Raw genomic sequence first — 19,553 nt, 5'->3', positions numbered from 1 at the left:
ACCGAACAGAGGGACACGGCACTCCATACGGTGCTGTGGGGAGGGGCGGGGAGCTGAGGTTCTGCCTGTGGCACACCTGGGAGGACAAGGCTAAGGTGAAGTGACTGGGAGACTATTAACCAACCTGATTATTTATCTAGAGCTTGGTGCTCTGGCTTAGAGAGCCTGGTGCTGGGCTGGGTGGTCTAGGTCTGCGGTGGAACAGACAGAGTTTCAGATCCAATCTGTCACACAGCTAGAGTGGCACTGGCAGGCATCAGGGGTGTGTAGATTTAGGGGCTTCCGTGCCTCACAGCTGGATGATCTGAGACAAGGAGTAAGTGGGAGAAATAAAATCTAAGAGGCCCATTAGACCCCCTCTGCTTCTCAGGCTTAAAGAGATTTCACAGTCAGAGCTGTGAAGGGAGGTTAGATCCGCTTTTATCGTCTCTAACATTATTTACCACTTACTGAGTGCCTTTCGCACACTGGGCACCAAATGGAAAACGAACCAGAAAGAGGCCAGGTCTGATGAACACATGAGAGGGCAGGACTAACGTTACTGCTGGTGTCCAAAAGCCTGGAACCTCCAAGCAGCTGTTTTAATTTTTAATTTAACCAAGAACCTATGGAGGAAAATGTGAAGAAGATTAAAACCATGGTGTTCCTGACAGCCCGGGAAGCTAGCAGGACCGTGTTACCTGTGAGTGACGTAGTCCACAAGGTGCTGTTTGAACATGAGGCTCCACTTCTTAATTATATTCAGCAGAGACGTTTTAAAGGGCCGCACATCAATCTTCATCCAGCTGTCAAACACCTGGATGGGCTCCAGCCTGCACACGTCTTCATGGAGCTTTTCGTAGCAGTCGATCTGCGCTTTGAACTGATGGAGCAGGGGCAGGTTCTCTGGAATGCCGTCCTCAGCATGGGCTTCCATCTCCTCTGCTGTGAGCATGTGCCCATATAGCAGAAACTGGCCCAGAGCCTCCTTCCGGTCCTCCAGGTAGAGGTAGGAATACTGGCTGAGGGTGCTCCGATAGCCGCAGCAGAGGGTCACCATGCCCCGCGTCCGCCCCATCAGCTCGCCCCGCATGCCTGCCAGATCAGGCATGGCCTCCAAGTCAACCTAGGGGAGCAAGACAAAAGCAGGCGGGTGACACCAGCACTTCACAGGGGGCTCCAGATCTGATGGGAGGGCAGGATGCTTGCAGATCCAGTACCTGATAGTGGGGAGAGCCGTTTTGAGGGGAAAGCCGTGGAACCAAGGACGATATCCTAAAAATGCTGGTGATGAGACCCTCAACAATGTCGTAGAAGCCACCCTTCACTCCAGGCTCCAGAGACGGACAGAAAACCAATTCTGGGATGGCTAAGCTCAGTTGTGCTTCAAATATCGGGGTGAGTCCTGCCTTACATTCTGAAAAACAAGGAAAACAGAAGAGAATGGGTAACGTAGGCAAAATGCAATACTGTTTTAAAAGCACTCAGAGCATTTCTTTCCTTTAATGAGCTGTTTGGGTATAAGAAAATGGAAATGTAAAATTTGCTAACACCCCAGAAAAGGTGAGGGTGGCGGTCCTGCAGTGTTTATTGAGAGGGGAACCACTGACATTTGGAACAGGCTAATTCTTGTGCAGGGTTATCCTGGGCATTGCAAGACATTTACTCTCCTTGTCCTCAGAGAGCACGTCCTAGTGACTGATCAACCCAAGCCAGTCCCCTTCCACATCCCCAAACACCTCCTGGGAGGCAGTACAGCCTCTGATTGAGAAGAGGTTGATTTTGCAAAGCCAGTTTCTTGGAAGCAGCTGATTTCTTCCTGTGCACAAACCAGGCCATTCCCCATTGGCAGCCACTAGGGGAACAAGGGTGTGCTTGTCCAAGGTCGTGTAGGCGTGAAAAAAAAAGTCACAATCCTATCCCTTTTGCTCCTTTTCTGTAAAAACAGAACTTATTTTAATTCTGTAGTCCTGTAGTGGTAAGATTTTTTAAAACAGTATAAATGATTAACAAACCCCTAATTACTTGCTAGACTAACTTGCCTTGTTAAATTTAAATCAAAACATAATATGGAACAAGATGTTCCAAGTACAAGATAAATGCTTAGACTATTAATAACCACTTATTTTCATATATTTTTTTGATTGTAAAAGTATTTAGGAGACTGCTGCGTGCTGGACATCACGGGCAGTGGAGACTACTCATGGAAATCCATTATCCCTTCTTCCCTGGAAACAGAGGTATAAGTGGGCGGGCTTGCAGTCAGGTGTGGCAACGTGATTCCCTCACCAGTGGGATGTGGGAAGAGGTGCCACTTCTGGGCTGCGATCCACGAGGCAGCAGGCGGCCTCCTCTGTGCTCTCTTTGCCCTCCCACAGGCTGGAGCCGGGATGCAGCAGTGACCCGGCTCAACCACGGAAATGAAGACCAGGCCCTAGAAAGTGGTGGAACCACAGGACGGAAGGAACTTGGAACTAACCTGGAGTGCTCGCTTTGGACTAGAACCCGGGGGACAGACTTCCATATCCTTTAAGCCACATTATTGATGGAGTTTTTCTTACCACTGCTTAGCCATTCTCCCTAACTAAAAAACTGTGGGACCCTCAAAGATATGTAAGACTAAGGCTTTGCCTTCAAGACTGTAAGGATGAGAAATCTGCATTACTGGACTCGGGAGTGTCCCATCCAGTGCATATTGAGCTTAAGGAAGTGCAAGTTTACCAATATCACAGTAACTATATTATTATTATGGAGTAATTTTTTAAAAAATCAGTAAAATTATGCTTTGCATATGTACTTATGATATATTCTGCATTCCTACATGCATTAGATACTTATAATTTAATAGGTTGGGTTGCATATAGTTTAAAGGATTTAAAAGACTTTCAAGAACATGTTACTATAAGAGATTTTGCCCTATGTGCTGACATAAGAACCGAATCCCTATGTTAGATGCAATGGCAACATAATTACTGTACAAGTCGGATGGTCCTGGTGGTTCCACGCCCCTGGTACAAGCAAATCGTTTTAAGAGTTGAGAAGAGGAAGAGTGCTTCTGGATAGAGCGGGTAGCATTTAACCCAGGCAGGGTGTGGATTCTGAGAGATGGCTGGGACGCCAGCCCAAGCCAAGGGAATGGTATTGGTTTGACCAAACAGGAGAAGTGGAAATGGTAAGGTGGACCAGGGGAATAAAGTTGTCCACCTGGGCTATGGCAAAGGGTCATGGTGATTTTCCTCTTAGAGGTCACTCTCTTTAGGCTCCTTCACCTTGCCTTGGTAACCAGCGCCTTTTAATTTTATCTATAGCTCCTCTGCTCAGGCAGCCACTAGGTCCAGCTCCTGCCCATTCTATTTTGTGAAGGAAATGTGTTCCCTTTCCCCCCATTTCCATGGAGGGAAGGTGACTTTGGCTACCATCCCCTGTCCCCATCCTCTTGCTCCCACGCTCTCCTCCTCGTGAGAGGAGGACAAGTGACACATCGGACAGCCCAGATCAGGAGAGCTGGATAGACACTGGCATAGGGTGAGTCCTTTATGCAGTGCCTGCACTCAAGTGTGGCTGGGGCATCTTCCTAGATCTTCTAGAGGAGGGATGAGTGACAGGACCCCCAACCTCCAATATCAGAGGAGGTTTGGTCAGTTCACTAAGATGAGCACCGTTGGCGCTGGTCCCTATGAACCAGTTTTCCAGTCTCGGTGCCTGTGTTCGATGCCCCAAGTTCTAGAAGGTGACCTCCCGCCTGTTGACTATGCCAGAGCCCACTTCCTGCTTCTGTAACTCCTTGATTTGGAGCCCCTTGCACCATGAAAGCAAAGACCTTGCCTCTGACCTCAGTCACTCCACCTACCAGGACCATGGGGTGGGGGTGAGGGTGGGTGTGCCCATCTGAGCTACACCCAGCCACTGGCCTTGCTCCTCTCTGCATTGTCAACCTCTTGCATGGGCTGGATATCTGGACATGGGTCTCAGCCCACCTATTTTAACTCTGCATTTGATTTCTTTCCTTGGGTTGGGCTCAACGGACTAAGCTCTTATCTCACCTTCATCCTCACCTCATCCTTCACCCTCGCTGAGCTCCTCAGAATCTACCAGAATGTGAAAGGTGTAACTCAATTTTATTCCTGAACTCTTCTGCCCTTTCCATCCCATCCCTTACTAACCAAGGTTAGCCTTTACTATACAATCTTTGACTCTGTGTATGGACCATAAATTCAAAGCCCTTGGCTATCTTTTAACAGCTTCAAAGAATGCCCATTGCCTCCTTGACATTCCTTTTCCTTCTAAAAGCTACCTCACCCCCAGTTTCTTGTCTGACTCTTTTTACACAGAAAAACTTGATTCTTCCATGTAAGCTGGCTACTACAACCTCCCTGTGTTCTCAAAAGGCCACAGAGATACAGTACATTCAGCTTGAAGGCAGGGAATGTCCCCTCCCACTGCCGTGAGTCAAGTCCAGGTGGAGCTGCTCCAGCTTACTCACTCCTCCTCACTGGAGCTTCATTTAGACTGAATTGGCTTTTGTATTTTTGCTTTTGCTATGGGCTTCACTATCTTAAAGCCTGATTTATCATCTGAGTTTTGAAGAGAGAGAAGTCTTTTATCGTTGAACAATTTAGAAACGCAATGCCTTTGTTATAATTCACAAAATGTTCACAATGCTTTGGGAAAGGTCACAGAGCACTCAATTGCACTTCACTGTAACTCAACAGATGCTATTACTGTTACCTTCCCAGTAATAAACCACATCCATAAGCCAGTAAATACCAGTATTTTCCAGGAGATACTTGAGGGAGCACTCAATGGCAAGAAAGAATCCATCCACCAACATATCATCGATGTAGTTAACATAAGTCTTCCAAATACTGGAGGTTGGGTCTGCTGAGAAAAGACCCAGGTTTTCCTACAAAATAGAGAAGAATGGATATAAACCATGTTTAATAATATGGGAGGACTGGTCTTATTACCATTAATGGGAATGAAAAGAACACATGGAGAAAAATTGCACTGTTATGAAGAATTTTCTATTACAGGCAGACCTTGGAGATACTGCGGGTTTGGTTCCAGACCACTGCAATAAAGCCAGTTTTGCAATAAAGTCAGTCACACGAAGTTTTTGATTTCCCAGTGCATATACAAGTTATGCTTACACTATACTTTAGTCTATTAAGTGTGCAGCACTATGTCTAAAAAAAAGAATGTTCGTACCTTAATTAAAAAATACTTTATTGCTAAAAAATGCTAACCATCATTTGAGCCTTCAGCAAGCCATAATGTTTCACAATAGTATCAAAGATCACTGATCACAGGTCACCGTAAAAGTATAACAAGAATGAAAGAGTTTGAAATACTGTGAGAGTTACCAAAAGGTGACAAAAAGAAAAATGGCATGAATAGACTTGTGATGCAGGGTTCAATTAAAAAAAAAAAACAGAACAATGCAGTATCTGTGAATGAAGAATAAAGCAAAGCACATTAAAATGAGGTACACCTGTACATGTGTAACAAAACCATTCTGTCTAATGGGTATAACCCCTGCTTGAAAGGAACACAGAGTTAACCCATGAAGGAAATGTGGTGCCTCATCCTCTCCCTGAGAAAGGAGGATGGGGTCAGGTCACCTTCTCAGGAGGGATGCTGATGGATGCAATGTGTGCTTCATAGATGCTGACTGATGGCTGTGGAGGAAGCTGCATCAGAGCAGAAGTCAGGGTGGGCAGAAAAAGGAACACTAACGGTAGAGAGCATTATAATTCAAGACATAAGAAATCTGGGGTTCAAGCAAGTAAAGCATTTCCTGGATAATCCTTAGAAATGAACTGGAGTGGATCCCACTCCTGGGCCTATATCTGGACAAAACTCTAATTCGAAAAGATACATGCACCCCTATGTCCATAGCAGCACTATTTACAATAGCCAAGACATGGAAACAATCTAAATGTCCATCAACAGATGAATGGATAAAGAAGATGTGGTACATATATACAATGAAATATTACTCAGCCATAAAAAAGAATGAAATAATGCCATCTGCAGCAACATGGATGGACCTAGAGATTATCATACTAAGTGAAGTCAGTCAGAAAGAGAAAGACAAATACCATATGATATCACTTATATGTAGAATCTAAAATATGACACAAATGATTATATCTATGAAACAGGAAGAGATTCACAGACATAGAGAACAGACTTGTGGCTGCCAACAGGGAAGGGGGTGGCAGAGGGATAGATTGGGAATTTGGGATAAACAGATGCAAGGTATTCTATATGGGATGGATGAACAGCAAGGTCCTACTGTATAGCACAGGGAACTATAATATCCTGTAATAAACCATAATGGAAAAGAATATGAAAAAGAATATATATATTAATATACATAACTGAATCACTTTGCTGTCCAGCAGAAATTAACACAACATTGTAAATCAACTATACTTCAATAAAATAAATTTAAAAAAAGAAATGAGCTGGAGTGTTTTGTTGCTGGCATTTAATATTAACTAAATACCTTTATCATACTGAGTGAATTAGAAAATGCACACACAGAAAGGAACGCACAGGCTTTCTCTCCCTCCTTTTACATGATACAGTCGCCGACCTAGTGGTATGGCAAGTACAGATGTCCCATTTACTCATCATTTTCATCATTCAGCCTTTTTACAGCAACTTTCCATTTATCTTACATCTTCAAAGAACGCAGTTACCACTTTGCAAAAGTAAATTTTCTAGGTGACTCACGCTTACCCCTTTAGGAAACAGTGCCATATTGTAAATCTCATGATTCTGCTTTTAAATGTCAAAACTCTAAAATTTCTAAAGTGTATTACCTATACCTTTCCTTCCTAAGTAGATTAAAGATTTAATGAGAGTCCATCATCATGCAAATCATAACTCAGTGCCAATCCAGAGTTGCTCTTAGGTGTTACTAAGATGTGTATGTCTGTTTGCTTCTAGTTTAGTTTTAATGACTGCCTTGTATAGTTGTTTTATCTCTTTCCTACTGTCACCCTATCAATATAGCTATCTATACCTTTCACCTCAAATCTACTACGGTACAAGGAGCAAACGTGTCAGAATTTTCTGTAAACTAAGAAGAACTAGCCCAAGTTTCTGATCCTAGCCAAGACAGAGGAATGAGATTGGACTTTCCCTTTTGCTACAAACAGCTACAGAACGGGATACAAGAAATAATTATTTTGGGTAATTGAATGTGACCTCTAAGAGAAGGGAAATATTCAAGGTGAGCTTCACAACTACCTGGCTTTCTCCCTAGAGGCACTTTCCAAACCATGGCATAGGAAAGTGGACCTCAATTAGAGCATCGTTCCTGCTGGGCAGAAAAGACAGAAATGGGGGTTTGAGACTGCTGAGGTTGCTGAGTCCTCTTGAATCTCTGACTGAGGATTAAGCTGTACATATTTAGGGCAAGATTCTGCAAGGCCTGGCAGAGAACAGTTACTGGGGGCTCTAAGCTGAATGGAGTTTGTGAAGGTCATATAGCACTGGAAGATGTTTGTGTTCTATCAGAAATAATGAAAAGACCTCACAGATAACCCAGGACTTCAGCTGATACCCCAGAAATGCAATGCTTTAGGATTAGAGCTCTATTCTAGAGCAAGGCCTCTTTAGACTCTCCCTAAGGAAGCTTAACATAAAGCTTCAACAGGATCAAGCTGACCCACCAGTGAGTTAACTGCCTGCCGAAACAAAACCACAAACTCTTTAAAGGGAAATAACATCCAGATTCTAAAGTGGCATCCAACATGACTAGAACATAATAAAAAATTACTAGACATGCAAAGAAGCAGGAAAATGTGACATTTAACCAAGAGAGAAAATAATCACTATGAACAGACTCAGAAAATAGCTGCCATACCAATCCTGGAATGCCTGTTCCTTCGACTTATGTGACACAAAAATAAACTTTCTTCACATTAAAAAAAAGACTCAGAAAATAAAATAGATGTTGGAATTATTAGACAAGAATGTTGTAATTTGATTAACGCCCCCCCCCAATTTGGTGAAAAACAGATTTAAAACCTCACAAACTCCAAGCAGGCTGAATATAAAGAAAATTTATTTAGGCACATCGTAGTTGAATGGGAAAAAATACAAAGAATTTATTTTAAAAGAATCTATTAAAAGGAGCCTGAGAAAAAAGGGGAACAAAGATACACAGTACACTGGCTTCTCATCAGAAACCTTGGAGGGTAGAAGACAATGAAATGACTTCTGAAAGGAAAATAGAACTGTCTACACTGAATTTTATATTCTGTGAAACTCTTCTTCAAAAACAAAGGTGAAATAAGGACATTTTCAGATAAACAAAAACTGAGAGACCGTGTCATCAGCAGACCTAAACTGCAAGGCATACTAAAGGAAGTTCTTCTGGCTGAAGAGAAATGACCATAGACGGTAACTTAGTTCTACAGAACTAAGAAAGGAAAAACAAATCTGGAAATGGTGACTATGTGGGTAAATACAAAACTCTATAAATATTTTCCCCAAAGCTTTTAAAACAAAAAATTATAATACTCTGTTGTGGGGTATATTATACACACACACATAAACACACATGCACACACACACACACACACATGCACACACACCAACACTATAAAAGATGGCTGGGCGGTTTGAATTGTTGCTAGGTTCCTATATTTCATGGGAAAACTCTAAGTAGATTGTGATTAGTTCAGGAGACCTACCAAAACTTAGAACAACCACTGCAAATGTGATGCAACAAGGAAAAGCTGAATGCCAATTGAGAAATGAAAATAGAATACTAGAAAATATACAATTAATAACAAGAAGGTGGGAAAGGAAGAGCAGAGGAACAAAAAAGAGATGAAGCCAATGGAAAACAAATAGCAAAACAGTGGTGCTAAATCCAACCATATCAATAATTACATTAAGTGTAATGACCTAAACATTTCAATTAACAGGCAAAGTTGTAAGATGCAGAAAAGTAAGTTTCTACTATATGCTGTCTATAAGAGAAGAAATTTGAATCCAAAGAAGCAAATAGGTTGGATGTGAAAGGGTGGAAAAACATGGACAATGCAAAAAGTAGGAATAGTGAATCTGGAAGAAAAGGCAATAGAATTATCAGAAAAAAAGACTTCAAGACAAGGGAGTATTATTAGAAATAAATACAATTTCATAGTGATAAAATGGCCAATTCATCAGGAAGCTACAGTAATTATAAATGTGTTTGTACCTACTAACAGAGCTTCAAATACTTGATGAAAAATCTGAAAGAACTAAAGGATAAAATAGACAAATCCAAAATCATAGGTGGAGATTTTAACATTCTAGCTTCAGTAACGGGTAGAACAAATAGACAAAAAAACTGAGAAATCATATAGACAATCTGAACAATACTATCAACCACTTTGAACTAATTGATATTTTATAGAACATCACACCCAACAATGGAAGAATAAACATACTGTCAATCGCACAAGGAACATCCAATAACATAGACCACATTCTAGGTCATAGAACAAGATTTGATGAATTCTAAACAACTGAAATCTTACAGAGTATTTTCTCTGCCTATAAGGGAATTAAACTAGATATCAATTTCATTAAGCTATCCAGAGACGACCTAAATATGTGGAAATTAAACAACATACTTCTAAACAACCACTGAGTTAAAGAACAAATCACAAGAGAAAAATAATTAAAACTGAATGATAATGAAAATGAGGCAGATCAAATCTGTGATTGCAACTGAAGCACTGCTAAGAGGGAAATTTATATCATCAAATGCTTGCATTAAAAAGAAAGGCTTGAAATCAATACTCTAAGTTTCAACCCTTATTATAGGCTAGACAAAAAGGAGAAGCAAATTAACCCCAAATTAACTAGAAAGAAATGATAAAGAACAGAAATTAATAAGCTAGAAAACAGATAAAGAAAATTTAAAAGGTCAAAAGTACAACATTTTATTGTGTTTCAACCCACAAAAAACCCAAAGATAACAACTGTGATTCATGACTGACCCTGTGCATGAGATCAACCCAGGAGAATTGCCCCACGGCTACTTCAGTAGGGCTGCAGCTGGTGGCCATTTATAGCTCTTTTCCCTCGTCTAGTCTTGGATGATGAGACACAAGGTTGCCCTGATCACAACTCAGGGCAGAGCCTTCATGCATGAAGGGCAGCACTCTGCATTTTTCCTTCTCTTTACCCAGTGCATCATGTGTGATGTGCATGAGTGTGATGACACCACAGTCATCTTGCGTATCTCCAGGCTCCGTAGAGCTAGGTTATGAGGATGATGCTGCAGGCCCACATTAGGTTGTGTGGACGAGTCCGGGGTGGTTAGTGCAGTGGATAAATTAGGATTCTGTCCTTGGCATCCCCTTCTACCCCCTAGGGGTTTGGTGCGGGATGTTAAGTCGTGTGACGACTAAGTGGTGTCACTATTAAGATCGTATTAACTTTGACACACTGATACCAGAATGTGACTTGACATGCTCCCCATCCATTAGTTTTAGCTCTTTTGCTATCAGTTTTAACTCCTATCCCTGACTGCAGAAGACACAGCATCTATTGATTGTTCTAATTTCCAAATCACTTCTAGCACCCAAACACACTTCTTGATGCTTTCCCTGTACTGGTGGAATGTGTGTCTGAGAGGCTGGTTATTACCTGCAAAAGGGCATGAATCTTAAGGCCAGATTCTTTGATAAGACTGTAATATTTTTCCATTCTATCATGCTGATCATCCATAGAGAGAAGGCATTCCTTTTTCCCATCTTTTCTCTTAAATATTGGTGACACCCATGTTTTCATGATGTTTTGAATCTCTTCCACGTTGTCTTTCGTTTTCTGAACTCTTTGTTCAAGATCATGAATACTATTGGTGATCTGAATGACATAATCCCAAATGCCTGTTCCCCAAAAGAGATAGAATTAATTGAAATTGCTTACAGTGGTAGAGCGAAAGGTCTGGTTGCCATGAAACATAGGGATTTAATACCTGTGGGTTTTATAAGACTTTTCTGCACAGGTTAGTTTGTAATCATCAGAGCCTTTTCCTTCCTAGTTGTAACAAAAAGCCACCCCTTACCATGACCCTGGTTATGGATCTTGGTTATGAGTTCTTTGAAGGTAGGGGTCACGTCCCCTATATTTCATATTCTCCTCACAGTCCTGCACATGGTGCCCTGTACATGTTAATCAATCAATGAAAGTTTATTGAATTGCGCTAGAGGATACAAGAAAAGTAAATGCATAGTTCCCTCATTTAAGATGTTTATGGTCCAGTTAAGAAAAGTAAGTAACGATGATAATGTAGTAAAAATCCTCCTCCATGGAGTGCCCGGTATATGCTGGAGACTGTGGCAGAGTTCATGAAAATTCCCCAGAGCGTGGCAGCAAAGCTGTCTAAACCTCCCAGGCACGCAGAGGAGGCGGAAGAGGGACCCCGTTCCTCCTTGTCTTCTCTACTTTGGGCGCATATCTGAGAGGACAGACTCATGCTTCAAACCCAAATCAGATTAACCGGGGAATGAAGTGAGGTTCTACCAACTTTATTAGAATCTTGACTGCCAACCTTTTCCCCAGACCCCAGGTGGTCTCCTGTTACCTTCTGTTTTCCAGCTCAGAGTCTCCTCTGCAGCTCTCAGGCAGAGATCGATATTTTGCAGCTCTTCCTGCACTAATGGAAATTCCACCTCTAGCAGAGTTTTCATAACCTTGTTGTACCAATTTGCCATCAACTCCAATTTAGCCACAAGCTGCCGATAGAATTCCCTGGAGGAGAACATGGCTGCTGCTGTCTCAGGGATGTGCGTCATCTGCTGGGGTTGAAGATAACTCACTTCTTTCAGCACGGAAATCAGCTGGAGAAAAGAAGCGACATAAGTGGCTGCAGTTCAGTGGCAGCGAACAGCAGCCGCATCGATCAGGACTGGGAAACCCCAGGGGCCCAAGGGCCTTCTGGGTCCTTTCTCCACTTCTGCTCCTACTGGTTCCTTGAATCTTCTGAGAAGGAAAATTGAGTATTAGGCAAAAGGAAGATGATCAGGAAGCACCAGGGTTTACTGAATCTGTAAATCACAAACACAGAGCAAGGAGAGGAAAAGCTGAGAAAGAAGACACCAGTGACAGCAGGGGAGGGCGCTCTGCCTCGATGCTTTTGGGCACGTGCATGATGAAAACATTAGGCTCCTGATGGCTGAGCCAAGTCCCGTGGAGGGGTGGTCAGGGGAAGGAGGAGGGTCACCTGGTCTGGGCCACCCACATGCATGTGGAGCCTCAAATTCAGACTCCCGGTGTCCCTGCCCAATGAGGTCAGACACACAGTCACAGACACTGGCAGGGTTGAGAGGAGATGCCTGCTGTACAACTTTAATTATTAAATATAATCATTTGAAATATCCCTTAATTTCTGTAACTCTTTGCTGGCATGTCTCTGTGCTTTGATATACTAGGAGGTTGGGAAATAGAAGTCACGCAGGCCTCTCTGAAATTCCGGGGGCAGAAGGAAAAAGCCAAGCAGATGTGGTCCCGTGAAAAAACAGAGAGGTCTCTGGTGGGGTTTCCAGACACCCTGTTCTTCATCCCTTGCTTGAGGAAGGGACTGATATATATATATAGTTACGGATGACAAAACGCTTACCAAGCCATAGGTTCTCCTCACACCACCCCCTCCACTGCCACCCCCCACCTCCATATCAAGACAACTGGGCTCCCAACTCTCCTTCCAGTGGCTCTGGGCCAGCTCTTCGTTGCTGCCCAGACAACCCTACTCAGGGTTAAGACAAATGCTAATCCTTTAGCAGGGAAATGACCTTAGCCTCTGAGTTTATATTGAAATAAGCTCAAGATAGATATTAAAAATTTAAATGTAAAAAATGAAAACAAAAAATGAAAAAAATATGGGCCATTTATATAATATTGAAGTAGAGAAGGCCATTCCAAATGTACAACCAGAAAATAAAAGATAAAATTTATATGCATAAAATATCATACACATAATAAAATGCCACATTCAACAGATAAAAATATTTGCAGCAGATTTCTTAATATCTGACAGATATTTCACAAATAGTCTGACAAATTCACAGGAAAAGAGAGCACTTTCACTCAAAAGTGGGCAATGGATATGAATAAGCAATTCATAGGAGAAGAAAGATAAATGTCCAATGAACACATGAAAAACTTTCTACTTTACTAGTGGTCAAATAAATGCAAATTAAAACCATATTGAGATATTACATATTTTTTGGTTCAACAGGTTAGAAGTGATTTGAAGAAATGAATGATATCTTGCTGGCAGGAGAATGCCTGAGTTACATCTTTCTGAAGAACAAATTGATAAAATACACTAAAACTCTCAAAATGTGAGCACCCTTTAGCCCAGCAATCCCCTTTCTAGGCATTTATCCCAAAGAAATACGGTTGCAATAATAACTAAAGATGCTTATTGTAGCATTATTTATACCATATTTTATCCAACTATAAGATGCCATTAATGGTAAGATTCAGTAGTATTTTATGTCCACCTAAGGAAGAAAAAAATGTGGTTTATTTAACTATAAACATATGCTATTTTCAGACATATTAAGATATAAAAAACCCGTGTGTGTCCTAGAATCAATGAAATACAGATTGATAAAACTAGAAAATATTTAAATGCCCAACAATAGAAAATTTTAAATAATTTAAATAAATTATTTAATATATAACAAATTACTAAATATATATATATGTTTTTAATCCATACAATTCTTACCCTGGCCAAATCTTTGATCATGTCCCTCTAGAATGACAAAAGCGTTACTGCTCATTCTCCATCGCGTAGCTACCGCCACTTTGCTTGCGGTTGGAAGCCAAGGGATGTTCGTAGCCCTTCTCTGACTTGTTGTGTTTGTAGTCGTCTCCCTCCAACTCACATTATAATTTAGGTATGTATCTCCCTCCCCTTTTCTTTTCTCACCCCTCTCCTCTCCCTCCTTTCCCTTCTAACACCTACAAACACCTGTAAAACACCCACTATGTGCTGCACATGGAAGCAGACAGAGTCCTTGTCTTCGGAGCATATAGACGAGGGCCCATCTTCAATACTGTCTTACACCAAGGACTTAATTACTACAATTATACCATCTGGACTGCAGCCTAGTTGGTAATCCAGGTACTCAATTCTTTGGGCATTTAATATTCAATATTGCTCAAAGCGAATGCTGATAAAATTACTCCAAGGAGTTAATGAGTTCAACCACAGACTCATGTCTTGCCAAAGTGAAGAAATGAGCCCTCCAACTTCCTCTGTTGACTTATATTCTAAGGGGAATTGATGTTCTACTTAAACTGGAATTATCTCAGAAGAAACCAATATTCTGTCAGCTTAGCTTTCAGCTCTTTCTACGCTACATTCCTATGGAACATGCCATCAAGACAGAACTAGGAGACTGCCTTTAGCTCAGTGTGGCCAATACGTTTCCTCAATTTTTAAGCTGAATGATGTACATCCTGATGTGGGGTTGCTTTTGGTTATAGTTTTCTCCAGCATTAAGCTTTCCATGGCTGCTACCGCCCACACTGGTCTTCTACCCTTTCTATAATTTAAAGCAGGGTTTCTCAACCTCAAAACCATTGACAGTTTTGGACAAAAAACTCTTTGCTGTGGGGTGCTGTCCTGTTCATTGTAGGAAGTTTGTATCTACTTACACCATGTGCTACTGGCACCCCCTTCACGTTTGACAACTAAAAATGTCTCCATTTTGGGGACAAAATTGCCTTGGTTGAGAACCAATAATCTAGTCTCATTTCCAAAGCTACTCCTTGGAGATTTATCATATGCTACCTAACGAAACTAGACTTTTGCATGTTGAGATTCTGGCTTCTAACTAGCTTGTGGTCTCTTGGAAGTCAGGAACCAGGTCTTACACTTGGTTGGCCCTCTATCATCTAGTCAACAGCCTTCACCCGCAGTGTGTATTCAAGGTAGGCCCAGTTGACTATGGTACCAAACGGTATCACTATGGTACCAAGTGATATTCTGCAATATTTTCTGTTGTGCAAAATCAAAGCAAATATACTGGCTGACCCTGGAGAAAAATGTGAACGGTGGACAACTTAAGAAAACACTACACCCTAAGATTTATCCCAAAAAAGAAATCCAGGGTGCAAGTTCTTTTGAGCAGCTTTTGCATATTCTTATAAAAAGCCTTTTTGCCTTTGAAATCAGCAGAGTCAAATGAAACTCTTCAGAAACCGAGAGGAAGTTACTGCCATTGGACTTACCTGTGGGCTAAAGTTGACAGTGATCTGCTTTGTCTCTGGATCACGTTTCAGAAGTGGCCGGGAAAGGTTGTACTGCGACTTCTCTGATACTGTTTGACACCAGTCCTCGTAGAGTCTTGTCTCATACCTGTGAGGATCAGAGACGACGGTCACCTCATAAGCACCCTCCCAGCTCCCCAATGCCTCGCAATGATTAACTGAAGATACATATCTCTATATATAGATATATATAACATAAATGACATAGCTATATATGTATGTATATAACATCTCTATAGCTACCTATCTAATCCAACCATTTATCTATCTATCTATCTTTAATACATATATCTCATGAACTGAAGATGCTATTAGTAAAATACCTGAATAGATTCTTAAGTCAGAGTCATTGACTCAGCCAGGCAAGTCAGCTCCTGCAGGGAACCCCTCATTTCCTAAAGGTGGCAAAGCTTAAATCAGAGGAGAGTAGAAAGAGAGACTCCATGAGATCTTTTGGGGGGATAAGGGAAGTGGTGATTAGTCTCAGTAAATGTTGGAAGAAGTTATCGGGCAAGATTTGTTCTCACGCTAATCTTCACGTAGCTCACGTACATTCACTGTTCAGTCATTACACATTGATGTGTTGGGCTTGGGAGATAAAACGATGAATAAACATCCCATGGTAAATGCAGCTAGTGGTGCAACCACGGGTCAACAGAGGACACAGCAAGTACAATCCCAGGCAGATGTACTGGGCATTAGGCTTTGAATGGCGGAGGCAGGCGGGTGGGTGGGGGTGATAAGGAGGATGCCAGGGAGGGTCTCACGGAGGAGGGGCTGAAGTGATGCTTGACTGAGTCCCAGGATGGGCAGCAGCCGGGCAGGGAGGGGGAGTGAGTGTTCTGGGCAGGAACAGCAGACCGTGTGCTGGGAAGAGCGAGTAGACAGTGCGCCTGAGGGCGGAGAGGGCAAGGGCTGAGGCTGGAGAGAGAAGCAGAGGCCGCATCAGGGAGCACTTTTCGGGTCACATTAAGGAGCTGGTGGGAGGCACTGAGAGGCTTCCCAGACCGGGGATGTGAGGAAAGGGGATTTGGTGACAGCGTGGGTGCTGAGGGGCACAGGTCCAGAGCAGAGAGGCTCTTAGGAAGCCACTGCAGCAGTTCAGGCCCGAGAGGCTCTGGTCTCTGGTGAAATGTGGGTGGTGGGTGCAGAGAGGAGGGGACAGATTTGAAGCTCATATTTGGGAAGTCGAAAGGGTAGAACTTGGGTGACCTGGCAGGTGGAGGTGCCACCAGCTAAGATGTCTCCACGATGCTACGCGTGGTCATAACTATAATCATAATCATAATGTCTATGGTGCTCCTCTTCTGAAGCAGGAGAAGATTACGAGGCAAGACACAGGCTGTGTCTGGACCCTGCTCCCCCAAAAGACTGACTGCAGCTTTAAAGAAGGAACAACTATGAACCCAGGTAAAATCTTCGTTCTTATGCTTTCTCTGTTAAAGGATGCAGGAAGTATTTTTTAAACTTATTGTCTCTTTGTGCAGCACCAACTATCACTTTCTGCTTAGCGAGCAGCTGCTGAGATTTTCCATGACACTGATCTCGGGGTGCCATGAGGAGCGCCCCACTTCTAGCTCTGCCGAGTTCACGTTCCCAACAAAACTGCACTGGAAAAGTGCCCATTTCCAGACTAGAGCTGCATTCCCCGGAGACCTGCTGTTTGCAACCCTGAAGCACTGTACTCACAGATATTGTGGTTGTAACATAAAACACAGAGCAACACTTCACTGCCACCGAGAATGTGCACAAACTCAGAACTGCAGAGGGCATGGTGGGGGCTCTGCATTTGCAGAATGATCCAGTCCCGGAAACTGCTTACTTTTCCAGCAATGAGAGCATTTCTTCATATTTTTGTATCATGCGCTTTCCTTCGGCAGATTCCATGCAACTGCCCATACAAAAGAGAGGGGAAAAATGACATCGAATTAGAAGAAGTGAAAATAATGATCTGAGTAACAAACTGCAGCCTATAAAGAGGAGACTGAATAGCTCCCTGGGCAAGTTTCCAAAGGCCCCTAAATGAGCCAGCACTCTTCTTCCTGAACATCTGCCACCGGCCACTAGAGGGCATCCGCACTTTCCCAAATGCAGTCAGCGCCCAGGCGACAGGAGGACAGCCCTTCCCCGCCAGGGCTCCGCCAACCCCCTCACCCTGGCTGAGCCAGTCTTGCGCGTGTAAAATCAAGTCCTTCAAAAACCAGGAGGGAAATTGAGACATGCAAGAAAAATTCTAGGTGTTGCAGTTTTCTGTATTTAAGAACAAAACTGTATGTAACGTTATACGTTATAACAAAAACTATATAACATTATATATGTATATATGTATATAACAATGCATATATGAAATAGCAATATATATACATCCTACACACATATACAAACCTTGTCATATACGTAACAATATATATGTATATATTCCCCTTCTCTGAAATCCATCTATGGCACGTGATGAGAAATTCTGCCTCATTACTCATTGCCATGTTTACATGAGGTTCCCTCCCACCTCTTATGTCCCCAAACTTGAGCACACAAAACGCACATACATGCACACACACACATGCATACACCTGTATGCTCACATGCGCAGACACACACTCGGAAGCTTCCCTGGGTCCACTGAGGACCATGGAGGCATCGTTGCCCACACCTCTTCCCTGGTTTTGACACTTCTTTACAGCACAAAATGAAGAGTCCAGCTCCTGGGAAAGTTGGTGAAGTATCTGTAATTAACAGAAACCTTCACACTAACTGTGTTGGAGGATCTTGTTTGTTCTGCTAACAAAACGAGGCAGCTTATTGCAAAATTCTTTAAAATCCATTTGCTCTTTAAATCAACACAGGGTTTCTTCACAGGCTCCCCCGAGCTTCGGGCTTCGACGTAAGCCCTCACGCCTGCAGAGAAAGCACTGGATTTCCTGGAGTTTTTCCCAGTCGCTCGTCCCCTTTCCTCGTGAAGCAGCAGAGGTGCCTGCAGGACAGCGAGGACAAGCCCTGACCCCAGATCTCAGTTTCCATCTGGAAAAGAATGAGGCTGGAGGAAAGAGCGGCTTCTGCACCTCAGCCCCTGGGACTTGCCTGGGAGGCTTGAGAAGTCACAGGAATAAGTGCATCAAACTCCCTGCAGGTTCTACTTCACTTCATGGCGAGGAATCAAAACCATTTTACTAACCAATTCATAAATATGTTACAGAGTATACACAAGAATGTGAATTCATTTTTAGAACAAACGGGAACTTCCATGGGAACTGTGGAGGACATCGTGGGGGGCCATTCGGACACCCTCTCGGGACCCCCCCCACCCCCAATCTCCCCCACCAGGAAGGCAGATGAAGTGTAGCTGTCTCCCTCTTTGCGAACAGCCTCAGCCAGCCAGACAGGGCTGCCTGCTCACCCAGGGTCAGGCCCCTCCCTGCCCCACAGCCCCCTTCCACCGACCAGCTGACGTGGGGGCAACCCTAAAGGGCCAGACTTCCCCACCGGATGAGCTGAAGCCTACGTGCAGCTGTGCTGCAGCTCAGCTTCTCCTCTGCCCGATCCCTCCCCGCTCCCTCACAGGCGCCGGTCCCAAGAGCATCCCTGTAAATTCCTGCAGGCGCGCCTCAGCTCTGCTCCAGGGAACTGGACCAGGACGGCCCCCGCAGGCCGCATTCCTAGAAGCAGCCTTACCACCCTCCCCGCCCGTTCTCCTATCTTCTCCCTCCCTCCCTGGGAGGCATGTTTGAGAAGATCGGGGCTCAGCTGGACTCCGGGCCAAGCTCCCTATGGCTGCTGGGGGGGTCCCCCTGGGAGAGCTCTGGGTGAGGACCCCTGAGACCCAGACGCCTGTTCCAGTTCTGTCCTCGCTATCTTCGGATTCCAGGCAGGTCACCTCATTTCCATCTGCCTCAGTTTCTTCACCTGCACAACGAAGAGCTCGCTCAGACAGAGCAGACGCAGCAGACGGGTCTCCCACTGGGCAGGTCTGGCTCACGGGCACGTTTGTTTGATTTGTACGGAGTTTGAGGAAAAGAGGAATACTTGCTGGTTTTAAAGTGAATCTAGATTTTCGGCTTCTCTCCAACAGTAGGGAGATTTCTCACATTGAGTCATTCTTCCTCTTGGCAACACGGGGTGATGTGGTGGAGGCTCCCTTCAGACCACAACCTGGCTATCTTCCATTGTCTTTCTGGCCTTTGAAAGTGGTTAGTCTTTTTTAAAAAAATTGTTTCCAGTTTTATTGAGATGTAATTGACGTACAGCACTGTGTAAATTTAAGATGTAGAACATGA

The 19,553-nt window shown here is 43.3% G+C and overlaps 1 protein-coding gene across 1 annotated transcript in view; it reads right to left on the bottom strand.

The window, feature by feature from the left end:
• Positions 1-19,553, bottom strand: part of DNAH9 (dynein axonemal heavy chain 9) — a 301,984-nt gene that overhangs the window by 244,879 nt on the left and 37,552 nt on the right. The window contains exons 11-17 of the mRNA XM_059908564.1: positions 17,105-17,173; positions 15,244-15,370; positions 11,582-11,837; positions 10,642-10,883; positions 4,747-4,882; positions 1,200-1,396; positions 681-1,105 (exon numbers count right to left, since the gene is read on the bottom strand). Coding sequence (XP_059764547.1) covers positions 681-1,105; positions 1,200-1,396; positions 4,747-4,882; positions 10,642-10,883; positions 11,582-11,837; positions 15,244-15,370; positions 17,105-17,173 — 1,452 coding nt within the window. The remainder of the gene's footprint in view (positions 1-680; positions 1,106-1,199; positions 1,397-4,746; positions 4,883-10,641; positions 10,884-11,581; positions 11,838-15,243; positions 15,371-17,104; positions 17,174-19,553) is intronic.

The sequence above is a fragment of the Balaenoptera ricei genome, chromosome 20 (genome assembly GCF_028023285.1).
Source record: "Balaenoptera ricei isolate mBalRic1 chromosome 20, mBalRic1.hap2, whole genome shotgun sequence".
In the NCBI taxonomy this organism is placed as follows: Eukaryota; Metazoa; Chordata; class Mammalia; order Artiodactyla; family Balaenopteridae; genus Balaenoptera; species Balaenoptera ricei.
The sequence above is the reverse complement of the archived record's forward strand: the minus strand, read 5'-3'. Positions and strand labels throughout refer to the sequence as shown.